Here is a 19,750-nt window from a genome sequence, read left to right on the forward strand (position 1 = left end):
TAAATGAACTTGCTTTCTTGGCTATCGCTGCTCCCACTCAACATTTGGCTGAATTTCATGTTAACAGTGTTTATTAACCAGTTTGTTTGCATATAAGAAAATGGTCCCCAAGTCAGAAGTGCAGTGACAGGAGGAATGATCTGATATGTACGAAAATTGGAGCAAATGAGACTTCTAAAATTGCTCAGTAGTTATTAAGTCCCCTCACTGCTTTAAATTTCAGAAATGCGGGAACTCAAGTACAGACTGAAATAAGAGTAAAAAACAAACTGCTCAATTAGTCAGGTCTGGTGGGATTCTGTTTCCCGCTCAGCACCATGTTTTCCATATTGCCCAGACAAATTTAGCCCCTGGGCAATCCGGCAAACATTATTTGGCGGCGCTGAGATCTTGCAAACATTACAAACTACTGCAGGCTACATTTATTTGCCTGAGGAGGATTGTGAGTGAAAGACACGATGACTGTATCACCATGGCAACAGGTGAAGAAGTGAGTTATTCCAAGTTTAATCTGACTTCACAAAGTGCAGATCGCCTCCCTCCAGCCCTCCTGCTCGGCCCCCACTGCCTGGAAGAGAGTGGGTTTCCAGTAATGTGTTGGGGTGTGCGTCACTGTTTGATCAACAGGGAGGGCAGAGAAAAGCAAAACGGTTCCACAAGTGGGGACAGAGGAGCTCTGTCGGATTTGCAAAATGAGGCCTACGACCATTAAAGGATGAAACCGGAGTCGCCTCCTTTCTTCTTATTTACCACGTCGCCTAATTGAGTTGCCAGGCTAATATTGAGAAAGTTTAACTCGATGCTACAAACACTGATTTGAACTCCGTGAGCTGAACGGTAGTGAAGTGATGCACATCAGTTCGTTTTTAATCAGACCCTGTCATAAAACTGGTTTCCCCTATGTAATTACAATGAGCCTGAGGAAACTGTCGGTAAATATGACATACTGCTTCCCTCGTGAACTGAATTCATAGCAGCCACTGATTGTAAAATACACTGATGAGTTTATTTATATTCATGTGTTTATTGCTGTGCTGCATCATTAAGGATACATTTACAGATTTGACTGTCAGCTCATCTACAATACACTTGGATTTAATTTGAACGCTACGTGCTGTGATGCCCATCCACAGATGCGCAACACTGGGATAACAGTGGTGTCATTAACACTATAATCCAACAATGTCTCTCTAGTTAACAACATCTTTTTGAATAAGACAGTATTTCTTTCCTTTATAACTTGGTTTCAAATTGTGGAGAAAGAGCATATTTATGTTAATGTGGATTTTACTCAGATTTCTGCTGCATTGTCAAGGTTATGTCACCCTGGCAACATGTAAATAAAAAAAGAAAATCCATTGTCAAAGTTGTTATCAACACCTATGCTTTTCTCACTATACGAAATAAATCATAATACTTGCAGTGGACAAGGCTTAATAATGCAAAAGGGTGCTGGAAGCTTGGCGCTAAAAGAAGGGAAAGTGCTCATTTTTTGTCACTCAAGGCAACAAATCCAGTCTGAAATCTGGGTGTATTTAATGACTCAGATCTGAAATTCAACAACCAAATTGAAGGACTTTAAACACCGCAGAGGTGTCGTTGCTGTAGTTCCTGCACTTACCACATGAGGACGCTGTGAGTTTGGATCAGCAGCTCACGTTCACTGTGTTGCGTCACTTCTTCCATTTCCGGGGTGGAACTTCCGGGCATCGACACAACTCGTGACTCGTTTTATTTACCAGTCAAACCTCCACTGAGATCAATGACCGGAGGAGGTTAAAGTCACTGAAGTGACGCGGAAACAAAGATTTATCCAAACATGCGTTTTCAGGATTAACCGGAGTTAAAGCGGCTGTAAAAGACGAAACATGTGGAGAGTCCAGGCTGTTGTGGGCAGAGGTGAGAGAACATGAGAATCATACATTTTCTCCTATTCTTTTTTTTTTTTCTATAGTGCGTTGTTGTTTCAGATGCACCGAATAATAAACACAAAATGCTGCTTCGGTGAGCACGTAAGGCGTCAGGGAGAAAGAAAGAAAGAAAATGTTCGCCTGCGGAGTATCTCCTGCCAGTAAAGCTCCACCGGTTTATTTTGGTCCGGGTAATGTGCGCGACTGACTGACAGCTCCAACCTGTTCAACACACACACACGCACGCACGCACACACGCACACACACACACACACACACACACACACACACACACACACACACACACACACACACACACACACACACACACACACACACACACACACACACACACACGATGTTGGCCTCCCATTAATCATTTGAAAACAGATTGAAAATGCCAGGAGGGTTCACAGTTTGAATTCAGTTTGGAGAATAATTAATATTTCTACTCTATCCAGGTTTGTTTGTTGCTTTGTTTTTGAGAGGCACTTGCATCATTTCTTGTCAGTGTGCGATTCATTATGTGCAATATCAACATACACATGTACATGTAACATAAAAATGATCTGAACTGCATCGCTTCCCCAATTCTCAACATTGTCTTGCATAATAATTTCGGAGTCAGTGGATGATTTCTGATTTCTTTTCACGTTACACATTATCATGTTAAATAAGTATATACTGGAGTAGGTATGCAATAGAAAGCCCAGCTTTTCTTGTGCAAGTCAGATGCTTTGAAACCTTTCATGTTTTTTATATTGTTTGCAACTGTTGTTACACTTGTGGTTTCCACTAAAGCCATTTGATTTCAATCTCCATTACGACTTACTTAGCCTACATTTATGTCTTTTTTAATCTGGATTCCTTCTTCAAATTTAAGAATACAAGAAATCCCACTGAATTGTCCTGCTACTGTTTCCCCCAGAAGTACTCTGGCGCCCCCGGGAAGGGCGTGCCCCACACTTTGAGAAACACTGATGTAATCCCAGCATGCCTTTTAACATCTCACTCCTAAAATAACTATATAATGACAGTCGGAAGTCAACCTTTATATCAAACCTGTCTTCTAAATTAGAATATCTAATTATCCCAACCAGCATGTTTTTGCACAGTGAGAAGAAGAGAGTCGACACAGAAGTGTTCATGGGAAAAGGAAGAACATGAAAACTATTTTATTTCAGTGTGGTTGTAGTAAGTGGCTAAGGAGAATTAATGCCACGGCTTATTTTGTTACATTTAAAAGATCATAATTTTTTTTTTATATATATATATATATATAACCCGGTGTGAGACGCTATATTTTGCTCATAAAAATGCTTTATGGAGAGATTAAGGTAAAAAAAAAGAAGAAGTGGCTAAGCCTACATTATGCAGCAAACTGTCACAAAGTAATGCATCCAAAAATATTCTTGTTTTATCCATCCTGCTGGGGACATTTAACTGCTACGTCACACTCGGATAGTTTTTTTCCCAGCATACACATTAAAATTGGATAACATTTTGTGAGACTTTCATTTTTATTTTCTTTAATTGTGCATTACCAGCCAGCTGCAGATGGGACATTGTTGTCTTTCTAATGAACTGGATAGATTAGAATAAGTTGGATATTATTCTACATATGAATAAAAAGGGTCTCAATTATTTTCTCAATGACCAACTCCCGAAGGTAAAGCCCTGAGAGGGAGATCTCTGTTCCAATCGCTGTCCTTCCTGCAGCAAGCAGGAAAACCCAGCCGAGCCAAGGTCTCATCATGCTGTCAAAAAATAGAGCAGCCGAATTAACACTTAAGCCTCTGAAATAAATAGACTGAAGCAATTATCTTTCTTTTCAGTTTTGGCTCAGCGTACTTGATAGTTCTTCATCTCTGGAGTGTTTTATTATCCAACCTTAAAGGCACAGTTGACATTCATATGTAATTTCTGCTGTTTGCCTTTCAGTGCTGCACCGTTGCCATGGCAGCAGCACCCTACGACTGCCCCAGAGCCACCATGTGGAGGACGAGGTTATCAACACCGCCGTGCTCTCCGCCTCTCGACAGTCCTCCGACAGCAGGTACTTTAAACACCTCCTGGAAGTGAAGCTTCGGTGTACCAACCCCCCCGATAATAAAACAGATCTGCAGCTTGCTCTCAAAAAGCCACATACGCCTGACAATAAACCAGGCGTCAAAAGGAAACCAGTGTCTTCAAAGGATATCTCCGTGGTGTTTTTCCTTGCAGCTCGCAGAAAGAGGAAGATGGGGAGAGGAGGAGGAAGCAGAGGACCTTCCAGTTTGGATGCACTAAGCTTCCCCGCTACACAGCCCTGGATGCCATGGGATGGGTGTGTCTTCTAGAATCTTCACAGTCTCAAAATAACACATTTGTTCTCTCAGTAATTTTTATACCAGTAATATATAAACGAAGGAGTTTCAAAGATTTAAAACAAATGTGATTAGGGAAATGTGCGACCTCCACTTCTGATCTAATGGAATATTTTAATGTTTCAAAATATTTTATTTTACGTTTCATTACAAAATCGTCAAGGATAAAAGGAAAGTGCATGAAAAAATTAACATTACTTCATTTATTAAAATATGAGTTTTCACTGTTTCACTTAAAACAAGCAATATTTTCTGTTGTAGATTTAATGTTCATGATGCACCTGTAAATAAACGCATAAATCCCAAACTCAATATATCCAGTAAGACGTCTCAGCGTGAGACAAATGACTCGATGGACGATCAGCTATTTCTGGTAAACACACGCTGAGCATATGACTAATATGTGCACCTGTACACAGCTGTCCATTATTGCTTATGCACACTCTGCTTACTCACATATTCTCAAAGTCATTATATTGATTCTATTAGCTCCAGTTAACACGCTCTCTTGATGACTTCTTTTAAAAGATATAGAATTTTTCAACCTTATTTACTCCACTTGTGGAGGACGTTAACCTCGCAGTGTCTTCTGAACAACTGTCCAGTCAGCCGTCTTCCCCAAAGTTTCCACTTTCTGAAACGATTGTCGGCAACCTTCCTGCAATATCGGTACCGAGAACAGCGTTGGCAGCAGTGCTCCCTTCACGTTTGACCCTCGTGTTTCTCCACAGGGTGCAGCAACCGTTCTGTTCATGCAGGTCTGCCAGAAGATCCACTCTCAGTTCTCTTCAGGCACTGAGCCCAGCCTGACCCCCGGGGCCCTGACGGCCTCGTCCACTCTGAAGAAGTGTGGCTACCGCATCCTGCTGGAGAGCTGTACGTCTGGATCACTTTGTAACCACACCCTAGACCGTTGGTGTTCGTCATCTCGGCTGATATAAGCCACATGGCAGGAATTTAAACAGATCAGTCCTGTTTGTCTTTTATTGTCGTCCGCTTTGGGTCCTGACGGTGCCTTGTTGCGTCGGTCTGCTTCCCGCAGTATCGAGGCGCGAGGTTCTGCCCAGAGGAAGACCTGTGTCTTGTCTGCAAGGTGTGTCGGAGCTGCAAAACCAAGATCAGCCTGCAGATACAAGCAGCGGTGGCAGCACAGCAGACAGCTCCATCTCTGACCACCAAGAGGCGCTCTTGTTCCAGGATTCATCAGTACCTGGTTCGTTATTGTGCCAGTGGGTCTATTAAGATTAGATTTTTTTTTTAAATACACTCTATAATATTTATCCTTGTCTCTTTCTTTACTCGCAGAGGAATCACTTCTGTCTTCATCCTGTCCTCTTCAAAATGACTCCAACCAAAACAATCCAGAGAAACAAAACACTAATGTGGAAGTAAGAAAATATCTGGGTTGTTTGTTTGGCCGATATTCAGCAAAATACTTAGTTCTTTGTATCGGATCGAATAACTGACCATCTGATCTTCATTTTACTTTTGTTTTCAGGATGTGTCGGATGAAGAGAGGCTGGCAGCTGCAGCACTGAACCTCAGACATGTGGGAGACGCCAGCGTTCCCGTTATCCTCAACATCATCGGTAACGCTTAAATGATGCATCCTGAGCAAATTAAACATGCATTAGCCTCCACTGACTTGTTTCCCCTGCTGTCTGCAGCTAATACTTTTTATCTTCTGGTATACGACAGGTCTGGGAAATGCCAAAAATGAGAACTACAAGGACGCCTTCACTTGTTTTCTGTCTGCAGCTCAGCAGGGCTACAGCAAAGCCCAGTTTAACACCGGTGTGTGCTACGAGAAAGGCCGAGGAGTCGGCAAGGACAAGGAGAAGGTGAGACGACGGCTTCTTTACATCTGATGATAAGCGGTGACTTTTTATTTTGTGTTTAATAATTGTACTTTTTTTTATTGAATCATTTTGTGCCCCAGCACATCCGTCCTTTACTAAACACTGTTTACATTAGTCACAGTAGCTTGGAGGCTTAGATCATTGTCAACGTATCTATAAATGTACAAAATAAAAGATGAGCTGTCGGTATTTTAGCTTTAATACATGTTGGTTTTTTAAGCTGTTGTAACAGCCACTTGGTTTTCTGTTTCCAAGGCTCTTCATTATTACAAGCAGGCAGCACTCGGAGGCCACCAACATGCCCAATACCGTTATGCAAAATTGCTCCTGACCAGCAGGGGGCAGCAGAGTTTAGAGGAATTGAACACAGCCATCGACTTCCTTGAACAAGCTGCTGCAGCTGGACTCACTAAGGTAGAAACCAACACGTTCACATTTATTTATGATTTTTTGTCATTCATTGTCTTGCATTTTGACATTGTGCTCAATATTATTTCATACTTGCATATTTAAAAATATAGAAAAATGTAGATATATACCTGCATGAGATTGTGAGGGTTTTTTATAAAGTTGTTTTATAACTAGTTATTGTTTGAGTTTTGATTTTACAATTGGCACAAGACAAAATTCCACATGAAAATAGTATATTAAAATAATTTGGAAAACAAATCGGCAATTGGTCAAAAAAAAATATTACATAAAGATACACTTGTTTTTTTTTTCTTGAGAAAAATTTAATTCAGAGTTTAATTATAGAGTAAATGGAAACAATTTCACTGAAATATTAAGAGGAAAAACATGTCACTATTTTGTTTTGCGTTGTTTTGTATCCCTGGAAGTTAATGTTTAGAGAAAGGAATTATTTAGAAAACACAAATATCAGTAACCTCACAAGATAATAAAGTGGTTCATTCACAAGTGGTAAAATAGGTTGTGAATGTGAAACACTTGTTGACTAATTTTATATCCAAAAATTCTGATATGTGCATATTAAACTCTTGTTTTATGTACGGATGAATTAAACTAACTCTGCACTTCCTGTCCAGGCTCAGCTCTGCCTGGCTTCTGTCTACTCTCAGGATCCAGTGAAATGTGGAAGCAAATCCATCCACTACCTGAAGATGGCAGCAGCGAGCGGAGTGAGTGTCTTTCTAGATGCTTCTCGACTGTTATTATCGTCACAGCTATCACCTCCCTTCACAGAGTAACATCATGATCAGGCTGCATCATGAAGTCCCAAACATCTCTGAGGTTTTTATAATTAATGCATCACTACTTTTACATTCCTATGACTTCCCATGGGAGCTGTGTGGAAAAATAACGGCCTCCAAAGCACTTTATTTAGTTTCATTGTTATACTGGTCTTTGCTGAGCCAAGGCTTGCAATGATGTCTTCTATTGAAGTGCCTCTGTGAGAGTGTACAAAATAGATTGTTTTGTATTTTGTTCATGGTTTTTACTTTAAAAACAAGTTAACATGTTTTGTGCTGTCCTGCTCAGGACAACACTGCCCTGCTGTTCTTGGGTCAGTGTTATGAAAGCGGCCTGGGAGTGAAGAAGAACTTGACGCAAGCCTTTGACTTCTACAAACGAGCGGCTCAAGCGGGCAACAAGCAGGCTCAGATCTTGCTGACGCCTCCAAATGACACATGCATCAACGGTACGTACGCACAATCTGCATTCTGTGTCGTTGTTACTGTTAACGTTGCATGTCAATGAGACAAAACGATGCGATTATGTTTGCTCTGCAGCTCTGCGCTCCATCCGTTCGGCTCCGTGTTTCTCTGCAGTCGACCTGCAGCTGGAGCAGACGCTCTCCGCCCTGACCGCTCACTTCTCTCCATCCGGCAGCCACCCTGCTGCCGCCCCTCCGCTGCCTCACTCCCACAGCACAGGGAATCTTTGTGTACCCCTGTCCTTCACACCAACACACCTCCATGTCCCCAGCACAGAGAGGGGAGCCTGCCAGTGGACTGTCGGGATCGGATAAATATCCTTGCCCAGCACAAGGCGAACTGAGGAATGTATTTTATAGTGCGAGTCTGATCTTCTCCACAGGAGAATGGTGAAAGTGTGTCAGGTGTGTAAATTGTGGAGTCTGAGTTACAGTAAATAGCTTTTGTACATGTGTGTGAGTGTTGATGAAAGTATCATGTGGGTGGATTCTTTTTAAAGAGCTGTTGAGCACCAGGTCTTACACACAGTAGTGTGTGTAGAATCAAAGATTAAGCTTATTGTCATGTTTCTTTATTGTTTGTTTTTTTATATATATAAGTTCCTCTGTAATTACATGTACATTTTCCAGTATATGGAAATAAAGGATAAAGGTGCCTTTTAGGAAATTGAGAATTTTATGACTATTGTTCTCTTTAATGTAGGAAAAATACCATAAAAAGAGGGGTGTTAGTTTTGCCTTCTTCTGACTTCATTGCTCTGTTTGCACTGCTGAAACTGAGGATGCTTTTTGTGAACCAACCATGAATGCATATTTTTAGGTTAATTGGTCCATGATTGTATAAGAGCAATCCCCGCACTGCAATGGTGATGTACTGTTAAACATATGTACACGTTAAATAAATAAACAGAAAAATATTCTGCAAAGCCTTTGTTACTTTTGTAGCTATCTGCACATTAAATGAGTTTTATCATTTTAAGATTAAACTATATCAAAAAGCACTATGGATTTCACTTTTATAGTGCTTTTCCACTGCTTGAACACCAAACTCTTTACACAGTTTGGGGTTCAGTGTCTTGCTCAATGGTAGTTCTATGTGTGGACAGATGGAGATGGAGAATCACACCTGCAACCTTCCAGGTGAGAGATGATCAGGTTACCGACTGAGCCAAATGAAAAAGATTTTTTGTATTCAATCAGTTAAACATAATTCAGATTTATTACACTCAATGAAATATTTCGATAACTTTTTGTTCTTTATTTCAAGAATATTTTCAACATTTCATAACTGTCGGTTCATGGTGATAGAACAACCTATAATAGTTTATATGATTTGACAGTTGAAATGAAAGTTTTCAATCATATTTTAATTTTTAAAATGCGCCCGCATAAGAGGCCAGGGACGTTTGTATTAGTTTTATTTAAGCAACACGGAATATCCACACGATATGGTAACATGACAGGTTTTTTGTTGTTGTTAAATCCTCCTACAATATGAATGTGAAGAGAACATCCACCGCCTCTGTAAACCATTCATGATTCTCCAGACTGCCGCCTGACGTAAGAGTGCGATGATGTGTGATTTCATTACCTGAGTTGCAAAATAACACCGGCAGATTTATTGTGCTTGCGTCTCCTCCGCGCGCCGGGCGTGCTGCGTCCGCGGCGCTGATTGGTCGTCCGGGCCGAGCGGCTCCACAGCGCCGCGCCGCCCCGGGATCCTCTGGCGCAGAGAGAAAGCGCAGCTTGGCCGCCAGGAAGGCAGCGAGCAGCACCGAGCCTGGGCTGGGAGGAGGAGGGCAGATGATGTGAGCTGATACGGGCGGCCAGGCTGCTGCGGCGACGGGCGGGGACCGGCTCACATTGACGAAAGCGGCTGTCGACCCGCGACCCCTGCGAACCAGAAGTGCGTGCGCGTCGTCGCGTGAAGTGGAAGACGCAGGAACCCGGAGGCTGAGCGAAGCGGTGAGTGGATGTCAATAGATGCTCTCGATGGGATGCGCTCGGCTCCCAGGGCGGCGGCGGCGGCGGAGGATACGGTAGATCCACTGCGTCTCTTCTCACGTCCACACGTCACCTCCACCGACACTGGCCACATGCGGCGGGGCTGTGGAGCGGATGGAAAGACGTGCCGCTCCCCGAGGCGCCAGGCAGGGAGTTTTATTAAGAAGATCGGCAAGAAGCGAGCAGCAAGGGACACTCCACCCATGACATCATCGACTTTTTCAAGTTCATTTTCTCCCCTGCCTCGCGCTCATCTGTTGCATTTAGTTCCTGGAGCTGTGAGTGCAATCCTGGGTGCCAGAAAAGGGCCTGTCATTCTGAGAAAATGAAAGATAGATTAATTCCCCTCTCTTTCTCTGTCTCTCTGTCTCTCTCTCTCTCTCCCTGTCAATATTTATCTTCTGATTAATGTGTTGATATCTAAAGCTTAGTATTATACCGACCTATACCTTCCTCAAAGATGAGCACAAAATGTAAAAAAATAAGTACGGGGATCCTGTTTCTATACATAGATTTAACAATAGAAGAAATATATTCAGTGTCATCAAGTTTCCTTGTAATTTATTTCTGTTTTTGCTGTCCAAGTAAACATGCAAAGAGAGATCATGACCACTCTAATGTCTGCTTGTTTCCTAACGTCCTTATCATCAAGCATGCATTATGGGAAGAGGCAATGCAGTGCACTCAAGCAGGATGAGCAACAGGATATTAAAAAAAAAAAAAAAAACCCTAACAGACTGAGACATGATTGTTTCATCAGCATGCAGGTTGCTTGTTCTTCTGCCACCAGCTACTAAATGCATCTCATGAATGACCCCTGCTATGACGGAGCAGAACAGATGTATTGAGGAACAGCCATCTAAACTACCCTCCGTGTGTTTATGAAGCCCCAGTGTCCTGCAAACCGCTGTGTCATTCTCCTCGCTTCCTCCTGTTAATAACCATTCTTTCTCCTCTCATCGGCCCACAATGTGGAACTGAAGCAGACCTAGTTGTTTTCAAACAAAAAGAGAATGAAAAGGTCATCCGGATTCATGCAGCACACATTGACAAGAAGATAGGGACAGTCGGGAGCTGAAATGATGCCTACTTGTTACTCCTTGTCAGTTTTTGGGGGCTGTGTCAGGATGTGTAATTCATACTCTGAGTCATGCAGCATATTTGCTGTGATTTTCAGCTTCAGATGCTCACAGATTAATTTATGACTGCCCGGAGGAAAGCTTCTATCTACAAAAAGTCAGATTTTTCTTCATTTCTTTTGTGTACCAGTGATTAAACCAGTTTGTTAGATCCATGTGAAAAGTTTGTTCAGGGGGAAATAGAAAAAAAAAATGGTCCCCTCGTCATGTATTTACAGAATAGGAAAGATAAATGTCACTGATGAGACGGGTCAGCTCGGTGCAGGTGGTTTTTACTTGTTGTGCGACAACGTGTTTGTTTGTGTGAGTCACGGGCCTGGAGAGTGAGCGAGCAGATTCAGCACAAACAGGTTGTTGTGACTGTCTGGCTCGGTGACAGAAGGACAACACGACAACCTCCCGAGGGGGGCGGGGGGGGGGGGGGGGGGGGGGGCAGATAGGGGCCCTGCATGAGCAAAACGCACCGTCCAGAGAATCTTGCCCACTCTAAACCCTGCCTCTGTCTTTTCCCAAGATCTTGTCGCGCTTTGAAATCTGCTGCCTTTGACTTTTCCACCTTTGCTGAGAAACGGCAGTGATGATGACTGCAGCATTGTTTTGAGGTGTGTGTGTGTTTATGATTTGGTGAAGGGTGTGTTTATGCATCAGGCTTGCGTGTCTGGACTTGTTTTCCTACCTGCATCATGTCCTCACTTGTTTACTAGTTTTTCCAATTAATAATTTTTAAGAAAAAGAAAAGAAAAAAAACATAGTGATGTCACGTCTTAAGATCATAATGATTTTCTGCCACTGTCTTCCTTGCCATCCATCTGTCTGTTTTCAGCATCCGCCCGGAGATAAAAAGACGCACGGCTAGCTGGTTTAGCAAGAAGTGGCGGCCACCTCTCCTCCCCGCAGACCAGCTCACTCACTGCTCAGCTCCACATTTCAATATCAGTCCGCGTTGAATGCATGGAGTGTCTGACTCACTCCTGATATCATGCAAATTGTGTTCCAGCTTCATGACTTTGATGCTGTGTGTGTTCTTGTTTTTTTTAAGTTATTGGGGTTTTTTTTTAACACTTCAACGGTGACACCTTATGTATAAAAGTGGTGCCAGGCAGGAAAAGAATCAGTGTATTGATAAAAGCCCAGATGAAATGTTTTACTGGCTTGATGTATAGGCTGTTGGATGAGATCACAGACACACAAGTGACACAGTATTGAATGTCTCAACTTCAATGGCTTTACTGGCGAAGACATTTCAGTACTACAGTTATATTAAACAAAAGGTAACATTATATTACATCCTGTGCAAGAACAGTTAGTGTGATATATCTTAATTTAACTTTCTAATAATTACAACTGTTCAAATGTGAATGGTATTTAAGGAAAAATCCTATCATAGTGTTTCACGTCCATTCAGGTCATTGCAGGCCTTCCTCAGTCTTCCTCAGTCAGTGTGGCTGGGTGATACTTATACTCATACAGCTCTAAAAGCTGAAAAAAAAATCTGCTCAATCTTGTATCAAATGTCATTGATATTTGATACAAGAAACAAAAAATAAATAGAACTGTATTATAAATGTCAATTTGTGTTTTGTCTTCATATCATGTTATCTAATCTATAATAATGTGATATCAAGCTGGGCATCAGGCTACTCGACTTCTGACGGTGCATCTTTTCTCCCATCGTCTCCGCAGCGACTTCCCGGTCAGCCATGACATCGGTACAAACTCCTCCCCTCTCTCGTTCTGGATCCTCTCCTTCCACTGTGGGTCTGGCCGTACGCAGCGGCCCCTCCGCCACTCCTCCCACCTCCCTCAGCCTCCGCTCCTCGTACAACCAGCTGCTCGGCCGGGATGTCATCAAGGAGGCCATGGAGACCGGAAGTTCGGCCACTTTGCCCAAGAGCCGTCAGCGGCACACGATGACCAGCGTGCGGAGCGCCATGGGGATAAGTGACAACTTGGCGCTGGCTTCGAAAAACCAACCTGCCACCAGAGGGAGAGGCCTTCCCACCAAGTCCTCCTCCAGCTCGGCCCTCTACTCCTCCTCTTCATCATCCTCGCTCTTCAATGGAACCAACCCCAAACTGGCCAAGAACGGGGCCAACATGCAGAGACGAGCCGAGAGCCAGCAGCTGGAGCTGAGCAGGGCCAATACGGAGAGCAAAATTCACAACGATCTCATCAATAATCCCAGCTCAGACTGGCTCGAATTCGGGAAAGACAACTCCCAGCTGCCTCCGTTTCGAAGAAGAACCAAGAGCTTCTTGGAGTACCACGGCAAGGGCTGGGATCTGGACTTTAACTGGGGAAACAAAGAGGAGAAGGAGGAGAAGAAACAGCAGCCCTCCCCAGAGAAGGAGCAGGCGAGCCCAACTAAAGAGAGAGAGAGCCAGAAGGAGGAGAAACAGAGCGGCAAGCAGACCTGCCAAGAAGAGAAGGAAGAGGTTGAGCCGGTCGTGGAGGTCGACGAGGAGGATGAGCCCACCCCGCCTCCAAGACAGCCTCTCCTACCAGTGGTGGTTGAAGCGCCTCTGTCCTCCACCTCCTCTTCCTCCACCAACAGTCCAGAGTGGGTGCCAGACAACCTCAACCACCTCCAAAACCAGGCTCAAGCCCAAATCAAAGAGGAGTTCTGTGTCCAGGTTCAGGCGACGCCGCGCAGTCCTGCCAAGCCCCCGCGGAGCTCCCAGCCCCGGGTGATCAAGGTGGAGCTGCACCCTAACAATGAGAACCAGTTTCTCCAACAGTACCCCCCATCTTCCCCTAAACAGGCCAGAGCTGCAGAGAAGAGCACCCCTACCAAGAACCGGGCACCGGCTCCCCTGCCGGAGGCTGAACCGGAGAAAACGGTGATGGGGCTCCCCAAAGTGGGCTTAAGAATGGACATGACTCCCGACACTCCGTCAGAGGATGAAGACTCCAGCTGGACCACCTTGTCTCAGGAGACTCCGTCTCCACAGAGTCCACAGGAGACAGGTTCGATATGAGTCTCTTTTGTATTTCTTCAGAATTAGCATATCTGTGTCAGCCTTTAATCATGCTTCAATTACAGCCTCCTTCCATTCCTCCTCTCTTTCCATTCCTGCCTCCTACAGACTGTCAGTTCTGGAAATTTACCAAAAGCTTCTTCTTTCGCAAGCGAGTTCACTTCACCACTAATACTGGGACCTTTAAGGCCCCTGTGAGCAACCTTATGGTGCAGAGAGTGATTAAGTTGGAAAGAAGGACGAGGCACTGCAGATAAAAGGGCGTGGATACGGAAGGAAGGAAGGAAAGAAGGAAGGAAATAGAAAGAAACAGAGCTAGTTACACAAATATATGTTTCTCAAGGATGTATGACAAAGCATTTATTACATGATCTGAGTGTTACTATTCTATTAGTAGTCTCTGTGTGTCACTGTGATCCATTAGCAGATGTATGGGCTGAAGGGGACCTGCCCCCAGGCTGGCGGGAGATCTCAGACTCATCAGAGGTCTATTTCTGGCACATTCCCACCGGCACTACGCAGTACGACCGACCTGTGGCCCCCGGCAACCAACACACTGGGTCCGACAAAGAGCCCGACGCCGAGCACGACCTGCAGCAGGAAACACACGACTCCTTCAGACCACCCAATGAGGTGAAGAGACCTGCAGCACCCGACACACACCTCACAGGCCCAACACACCTACTGGCGACACGCCGTTGTTTGATAACGAAGTATTAAGTCTCCACAGAGGATGCAGCTGGAATTATGTTGAATATCAATTAGAATGTCACTTTGTGTTTAAAGGTCAGTGACTAATCAACAAGATGAATAATTGTTCTGTAAGAATGATTGACACACTTCGCTGTTTTTAATAAACCTTGGTGACTTAAAGCTGCTGCCGACTTTATCTTAAGAACCACAAAATCTAGACATTGTTGATCATATGATATACCCAAATTGGTTCTTCTTCTTCTTCTTCTTCTTCTTCTTCTTCTTCTTCTTCTTCTTCTTCTTCTTCATTTTCTTCATCCTTGTTTCTCACCCACAGCGTCCCAGCAGTCTGATATCTGACAGCTCAGTGGAGCCGGTCCCCTCGCCTTCTGGCTCGTCCCCGTCCTCTTCCTCTACACCCTCCAATGATGTCACTTCCTCTGAGCTAAACCTTGACGGCAGCACCTGCACAGCTGATGTAAGTCACATCCATGTGGCTGGTAACTTCCCTACATTCCTTTATGGAAACCTTAAATGTCTGAAAAGTATGAATCCCCTATCATCTGACTGATGCTATAAAGCTAAAATATCTGACTTAATACTCTAAATTAGCCTTTGCAGTCTTATAAGCTATTATTAGACCTAATATCAATTTCTGTCTGATGTGTTATCAGTGTTTCCCATTTTCAATAATGCCTATATTCAATTCAAATAATCTCTGTCCACACCGATCTAAAGCGGTCTATTCTACATAAACAAGCTTTCATAAAACATTATAAATTCTGGTCTTGTACCATTCTCCTATCAATAACCAAATGAGATTTAATTTGAAAATGTAGAAGAAGAAAAAAAAACAACTAATGAATATTCCAGTTCTCCATTTATTATTTATTGTGCCCTTCTTTTCTGAATATTTGTCCACCTGTTTGGTTTGCTCCAGGGTCTGAAGGACTATCCGGTCTATCCAGATCCCAGCCTGAAGGCATTTGAAGGAGCCACCCTCCGATATGCTTCACTCAAACTAAAGTAAGGCTTAAGTTAGACGTGTCGCTTTATACATTTAATACTGATGTTGGTTTCGTAAGTTTAGATTTCTTTTTTTTCTTTTTTTTTCTTTTTTATGTGCTGATCTGTAAAAATAAACACGCTTTGATAGCTTTGGTACATTTTTCTGTGTGTGATGTGTCTCTGCAGCCTTCCAGCCCAACTGGAAACCGTGGACCTGAACAACACATTTGATCCGGAGGCAATGGTAAGACAATGATGTGCTTTGTGTCAATAGACTTGTCGTGAGCTTGGATTTTTCTTTTCAACTCACAATTATGATAATTATTGCTTGCTAATGACGCGGTGTCCCAGTTTTAAGATGCTGGCGCAGCACTGAAGCAGACAGTAGCCCCTCTTCTTTGTTCAGGACCAACAATGTGTGTGGCAGGCAACTGGGGCAAAACCACAAACAATTCAAGTCACAGCTGAAGTCTGTAATTGTGTGATTCAAATAGTGTAACTTAAAACTATCATAAAGCTATTTATTTACAGAAGCATTTACAGATTTGCAAAAGACTTCTAGGAGACATCTGTATGAATTCCATCTTTTAAAACTCATCTGGTAACATTTATGATATCTGATTGAGCAAATTAAAGCCTTCTGGCAGGTCGTGTGATTTGGTATTTGAGAAGGAGAACACTGGCCTTTGTATGCAATGATGTAATGAACCTGCACACTGGTACGCCTCCTCCTCTCTCTATATATATCTCTGTTTGTTACAGCGCCGCTCAGTGGTCAACTTTGTTAACTGAGCTGTGGTGAATGTGTTTATATGCCTTCAAGTGATTTAGGTTGCCCCCCCAGTGGAAGAATGTGATGTGAAACATGAATATCGCAGTAGAAGAGGCTTTATTACATCCAAACTCATCTAGAAGTAACTTAATTTTCGTTGTTATCAAATAGGTCCGTCTGAATTCACACAAGATGCTGATATTGGGAGCCTGAGTGGAAGTTGTCTAACCCACTAATTTTTGTGCTTGAGAATGGAAGAAACTATGAATGCAGCATATTAGCTATAAGATAGAATAAACAAATAAACAGTCTATCTATAAGAACGAGTAAAAGAAAAACCAAATGTTGAAAATCACTCTGAAGAATTAAATCCAATGAAGGAGAAGTGTGTTAAAGTTTAATGAGGAAGAAACCAAAAGAATATTCTAATCAACATGATTGTGTGAGTGTGTGTGTGTGCGTGTGCGTGTGTGTGTGTGTGTGTGTGTGTGTGTGTGTGTGTGCGTGTGCGTGTGCGTGTGCGTGTGCGTGCGCGTGTGTGCATGTGCGTGTGTCCTTGATACGGAGAAATGTATAATTTTCTCATCCGAGGTAGAGTTGAAGAGAGGAAGCAGGATTGTAATAGCAGTTGGCCTGAGGCAGTCCACTCACATGCAGAAAACTTGTACACACACACACACACAGTCGTTCATATTTCATGCATTGCCTTCCTGAGTCAAACAGTTGATGGCTCCATTATGCAGGGAGTAACTGCCACTGCAGGCTGTACAGTACCTCAGCAATGAACTGCAACATTTACCCAACACTTGTGTCATGCCCTGTTCATGTATGTAAGTAAAAGTTCAGCGTAAGGTCAGGATTAGTTCAGAGGAAAAGTTGGGATCAAGCACATGTATGGAAATTGTATCCTGTGTGTGTGTGTGTGTGTTTGCTGATAATCGGAGCAGATTCAATATATTCAGTTCTTCCCATTAGTATTATCTGTAACTCTTCAGACTATCACAATGTACAATGTAATATAGTACATACTTATATACTTACAGATATACAGGGTGTATGTAAGTTGTAATGCATATACAACATTACAGGCCATATAAATGCCATCATAGCATCATAAAACAAACCGTCAACAAGAGGGCAGTGATTTCCTGAACTCCACATCTCCTTCTTGTTCTTTAATGACAGAGGGAAGTGAGCTTTTGCTCAGAGATTTGCAGGTTCAAATTCATACGTTGCCACTATGGGGTCCAGAGTAACCATTCATGGAATGATAAAGTACAGAAAAGTCATTTCCTCGAGGGAATCAACAAAGCATGTATCATATTTACACTTAACTCACATTGGATGGACACACTGGAAAAGGCTTCAGCTGCTGTGACCTTGTGTCTGCTTCAGTCATTTCCAGTTCGATCTCTGGGCTGGGTGGAGATGGCGGAGCAGGACCTGTGTGAGGGGAGGAGCAGTGTGGCCGTCCACCACTGTATCAGACAGCTGTCCTACTGCAGGCGGGACATACGAGACTCAGCCGGTGTCTGGGGCGAGGTCAGTCTCTTTTCTGAAGGGGGGCGGTGGTCATCATACCTGCACTTAAAAAATTCTGATACGGAACACCAATAGTATGACATCATTTTTAGTTTTCACCAAATGTAGCAGACTTGTCATACTATGTGTGCATTGGTGTATAATTATTTATGATTTTTAGGGGGATTTAAGGGAAATGATGGTGAGTTCTGGCTTCTTTGAGTTCAATCTGGAAAATTAGTGGACTTTAACTGCAGCCTGAAAATTTTGAAAGGCTACGATTGGAGGCCACTCTGTTTCACTGAGGAGTTTATGTTTTAGAGGGGTTTAAATCAGTTGTGTAACATACACAGATCATCAAATAAACTTCAAATTAGTTTGTATGGATTCGGGTTCATTCCACACCTTTAATGTGTCCTTGTTTGATGTGTTGCAGGGTAAAGGAATGCTTCTAGTCCTTCAGGATCGCATGTTAACCCTTGTTGACCCAGATGACCACAGCTTGCTCCACTCCCAGCCAATCAGCAGCATTCGTGTGTGGGGCGTCGGCCGGGACCATGACAGGTAGGAGTTTGTTCCCAATCTGTTTTTGTTTTTTGTTTTTTCCATCTTTTGTAAAACTATTGCTGCTCTGTTGCTATGTGATCTGTTTCTTTAATGTGCCTGTTTCAGCGTATTAAATATTTACGTTCCTCTTGAATTCAAATCAGATACACACAAGATGAAACGTGAAAATGCGCAAACACACAGCTTTAGAGCAACATACTTTGGAATGCAAGATTCTGGTTTCAAGAAGCTGAATCAGGAGAGGTTTTTTTTTTTGTTTTGTTTTTTTTTACTAATCATCAGAGAATAGATTCAACCTCATTATCATTCTGTCCATATTTGCACCAATTGCATTCAAACCACCATAATATTTTTTTTTTTTTGCTCGATGTTTCAATTCCACACTGAGTACCTGTGGGACCTTCAGTCATTTGGCAATGTCCCATGGTCTTAACCTTTCAGTATTGAGCTGACAGTGTGCTGAGGCTAGCATAGCTGCTAATATGGGGGGTGCAAGCTAAGCCTTTATTGACATGGGGCCCTTTGAGCCTCCACGAATACAACCACTTCAAACACTCGGAGAAACCCTCCAAAACATCTGGAAATGAAATGAATATGTCTGAGTGCATGCTGTGTGTATGGCGGTGTACAGACACACCTATAGAAGTGTTATGAAAATCTACTCGGACATTGGGAGACACACTTTGGAAATGTTCCGTATCATTATCGTGAAAATGAGAACAGTGTTAAGACCCCGCAGTCCGAGAAGGAGACTATCCTGACACGTGTAATCAGCTGTTAAGAGATGGAGTGAAATTGGAGTTTGAAATAGCATCTGTGTAAAAAGCCCACTCGCCCTTCACTCACTGGTAACCTTTATTCTCCTCCTCACTCCTCCTTTCTTTTCTTTCTTCTAAGTGCTGCTGTTGTTCTTCCCACAGCTTTCTCATCCTCCCACTCGTCTTTCCTACCTCCTATATTTTCTCTCTCTCTCTCTTTTTTTTTTTTTTTACATCCCTCAGCAGCAATACGACCACAGCCTGAGCTGTATGTGTGTGAGTGAGATAAAGAGATGGAAGGAGAGAGAGACGTCCCTCCTCCCTGCTCTGTCTCTGAGGACCGAGAAACTTTCAGTGGCTGTGTCTCTCAGTGGTAATGGATAAAGCATGTAGCAGGGAGGAGACGGGAGGGTCGGCCCAGGACAGCTTTCCATCTTATTCTTAGTCTCTTTCTCCTTCTCATAAGATCACAAACAAGGTTACTTTAAAAAAAAATAATA

General features: G+C 43.0%; 2 protein-coding genes across 4 annotated transcripts in view; both read left to right on the forward strand.

The window, feature by feature from the left end:
- The first annotated feature begins 1,743 nt into the window (after window positions 1–1,743).
- On the forward strand, window positions 1,744–8,714 carry dele1 (DAP3 binding cell death enhancer 1). 2 transcript variants are annotated; one of them, XM_080502634.1, is made up of 13 exons: window positions 1,744–1,899; window positions 3,852–3,966; window positions 4,134–4,236; window positions 5,008–5,152; window positions 5,319–5,489; window positions 5,582–5,664; window positions 5,775–5,865; window positions 5,975–6,117; window positions 6,391–6,549; window positions 7,182–7,274; window positions 7,339–7,386; window positions 7,636–7,795; window positions 7,887–8,714. In XM_080502634.1, the coding sequence occupies exons 1-13, from the start codon at window positions 1,869–1,871 to the stop codon at window positions 8,123–8,125; spliced, it is 1,581 nt and encodes a 526-aa protein (XP_080358760.1). In that variant the 5' UTR covers window positions 1,744–1,868; the 3' UTR covers window positions 8,126–8,714. The 2 variants fall into 2 exon arrangements, with proteins under 2 accessions (XP_080358760.1, XP_080358761.1); XM_080502635.1 differs by lacking the exon at window positions 7,339–7,386.
- Window positions 8,715–9,603: 889 nt separating this feature from the next.
- Window positions 9,604–19,750, forward strand: part of apbb2a (amyloid beta (A4) precursor protein-binding, family B, member 2a) — a 33,328-nt gene continuing 23,181 nt past the window's right edge. The window contains exons 1-8 of one of the 2 annotated variants that reach the window (XM_080502321.1): window positions 9,604–9,775; window positions 12,637–13,920; window positions 14,356–14,564; window positions 14,962–15,102; window positions 15,565–15,650; window positions 15,819–15,876; window positions 17,800–17,946; window positions 18,362–18,489. In XM_080502321.1, the coding sequence (XP_080358447.1) occupies window positions 12,654–13,920; window positions 14,356–14,564; window positions 14,962–15,102; window positions 15,565–15,650; window positions 15,819–15,876; window positions 17,800–17,946; window positions 18,362–18,489 (2,036 nt within the window). In that variant the 5' untranslated portion in view covers window positions 9,604–9,775; window positions 12,637–12,653. The remainder of the gene's footprint in view (window positions 9,776–12,636; window positions 13,921–14,355; window positions 14,565–14,961; window positions 15,103–15,564; window positions 15,651–15,818; window positions 15,877–17,799; window positions 17,947–18,361; window positions 18,490–19,750) is intronic. The other variant, XM_080502322.1, reaches the window with a different exon arrangement.

Source organism: Blennius ocellaris, assembly GCF_963422515.1.
Source record: "Blennius ocellaris genome assembly, chromosome: 9".
Taxonomy (NCBI): domain Eukaryota; kingdom Metazoa; phylum Chordata; class Actinopteri; order Blenniiformes; family Blenniidae; genus Blennius; species Blennius ocellaris.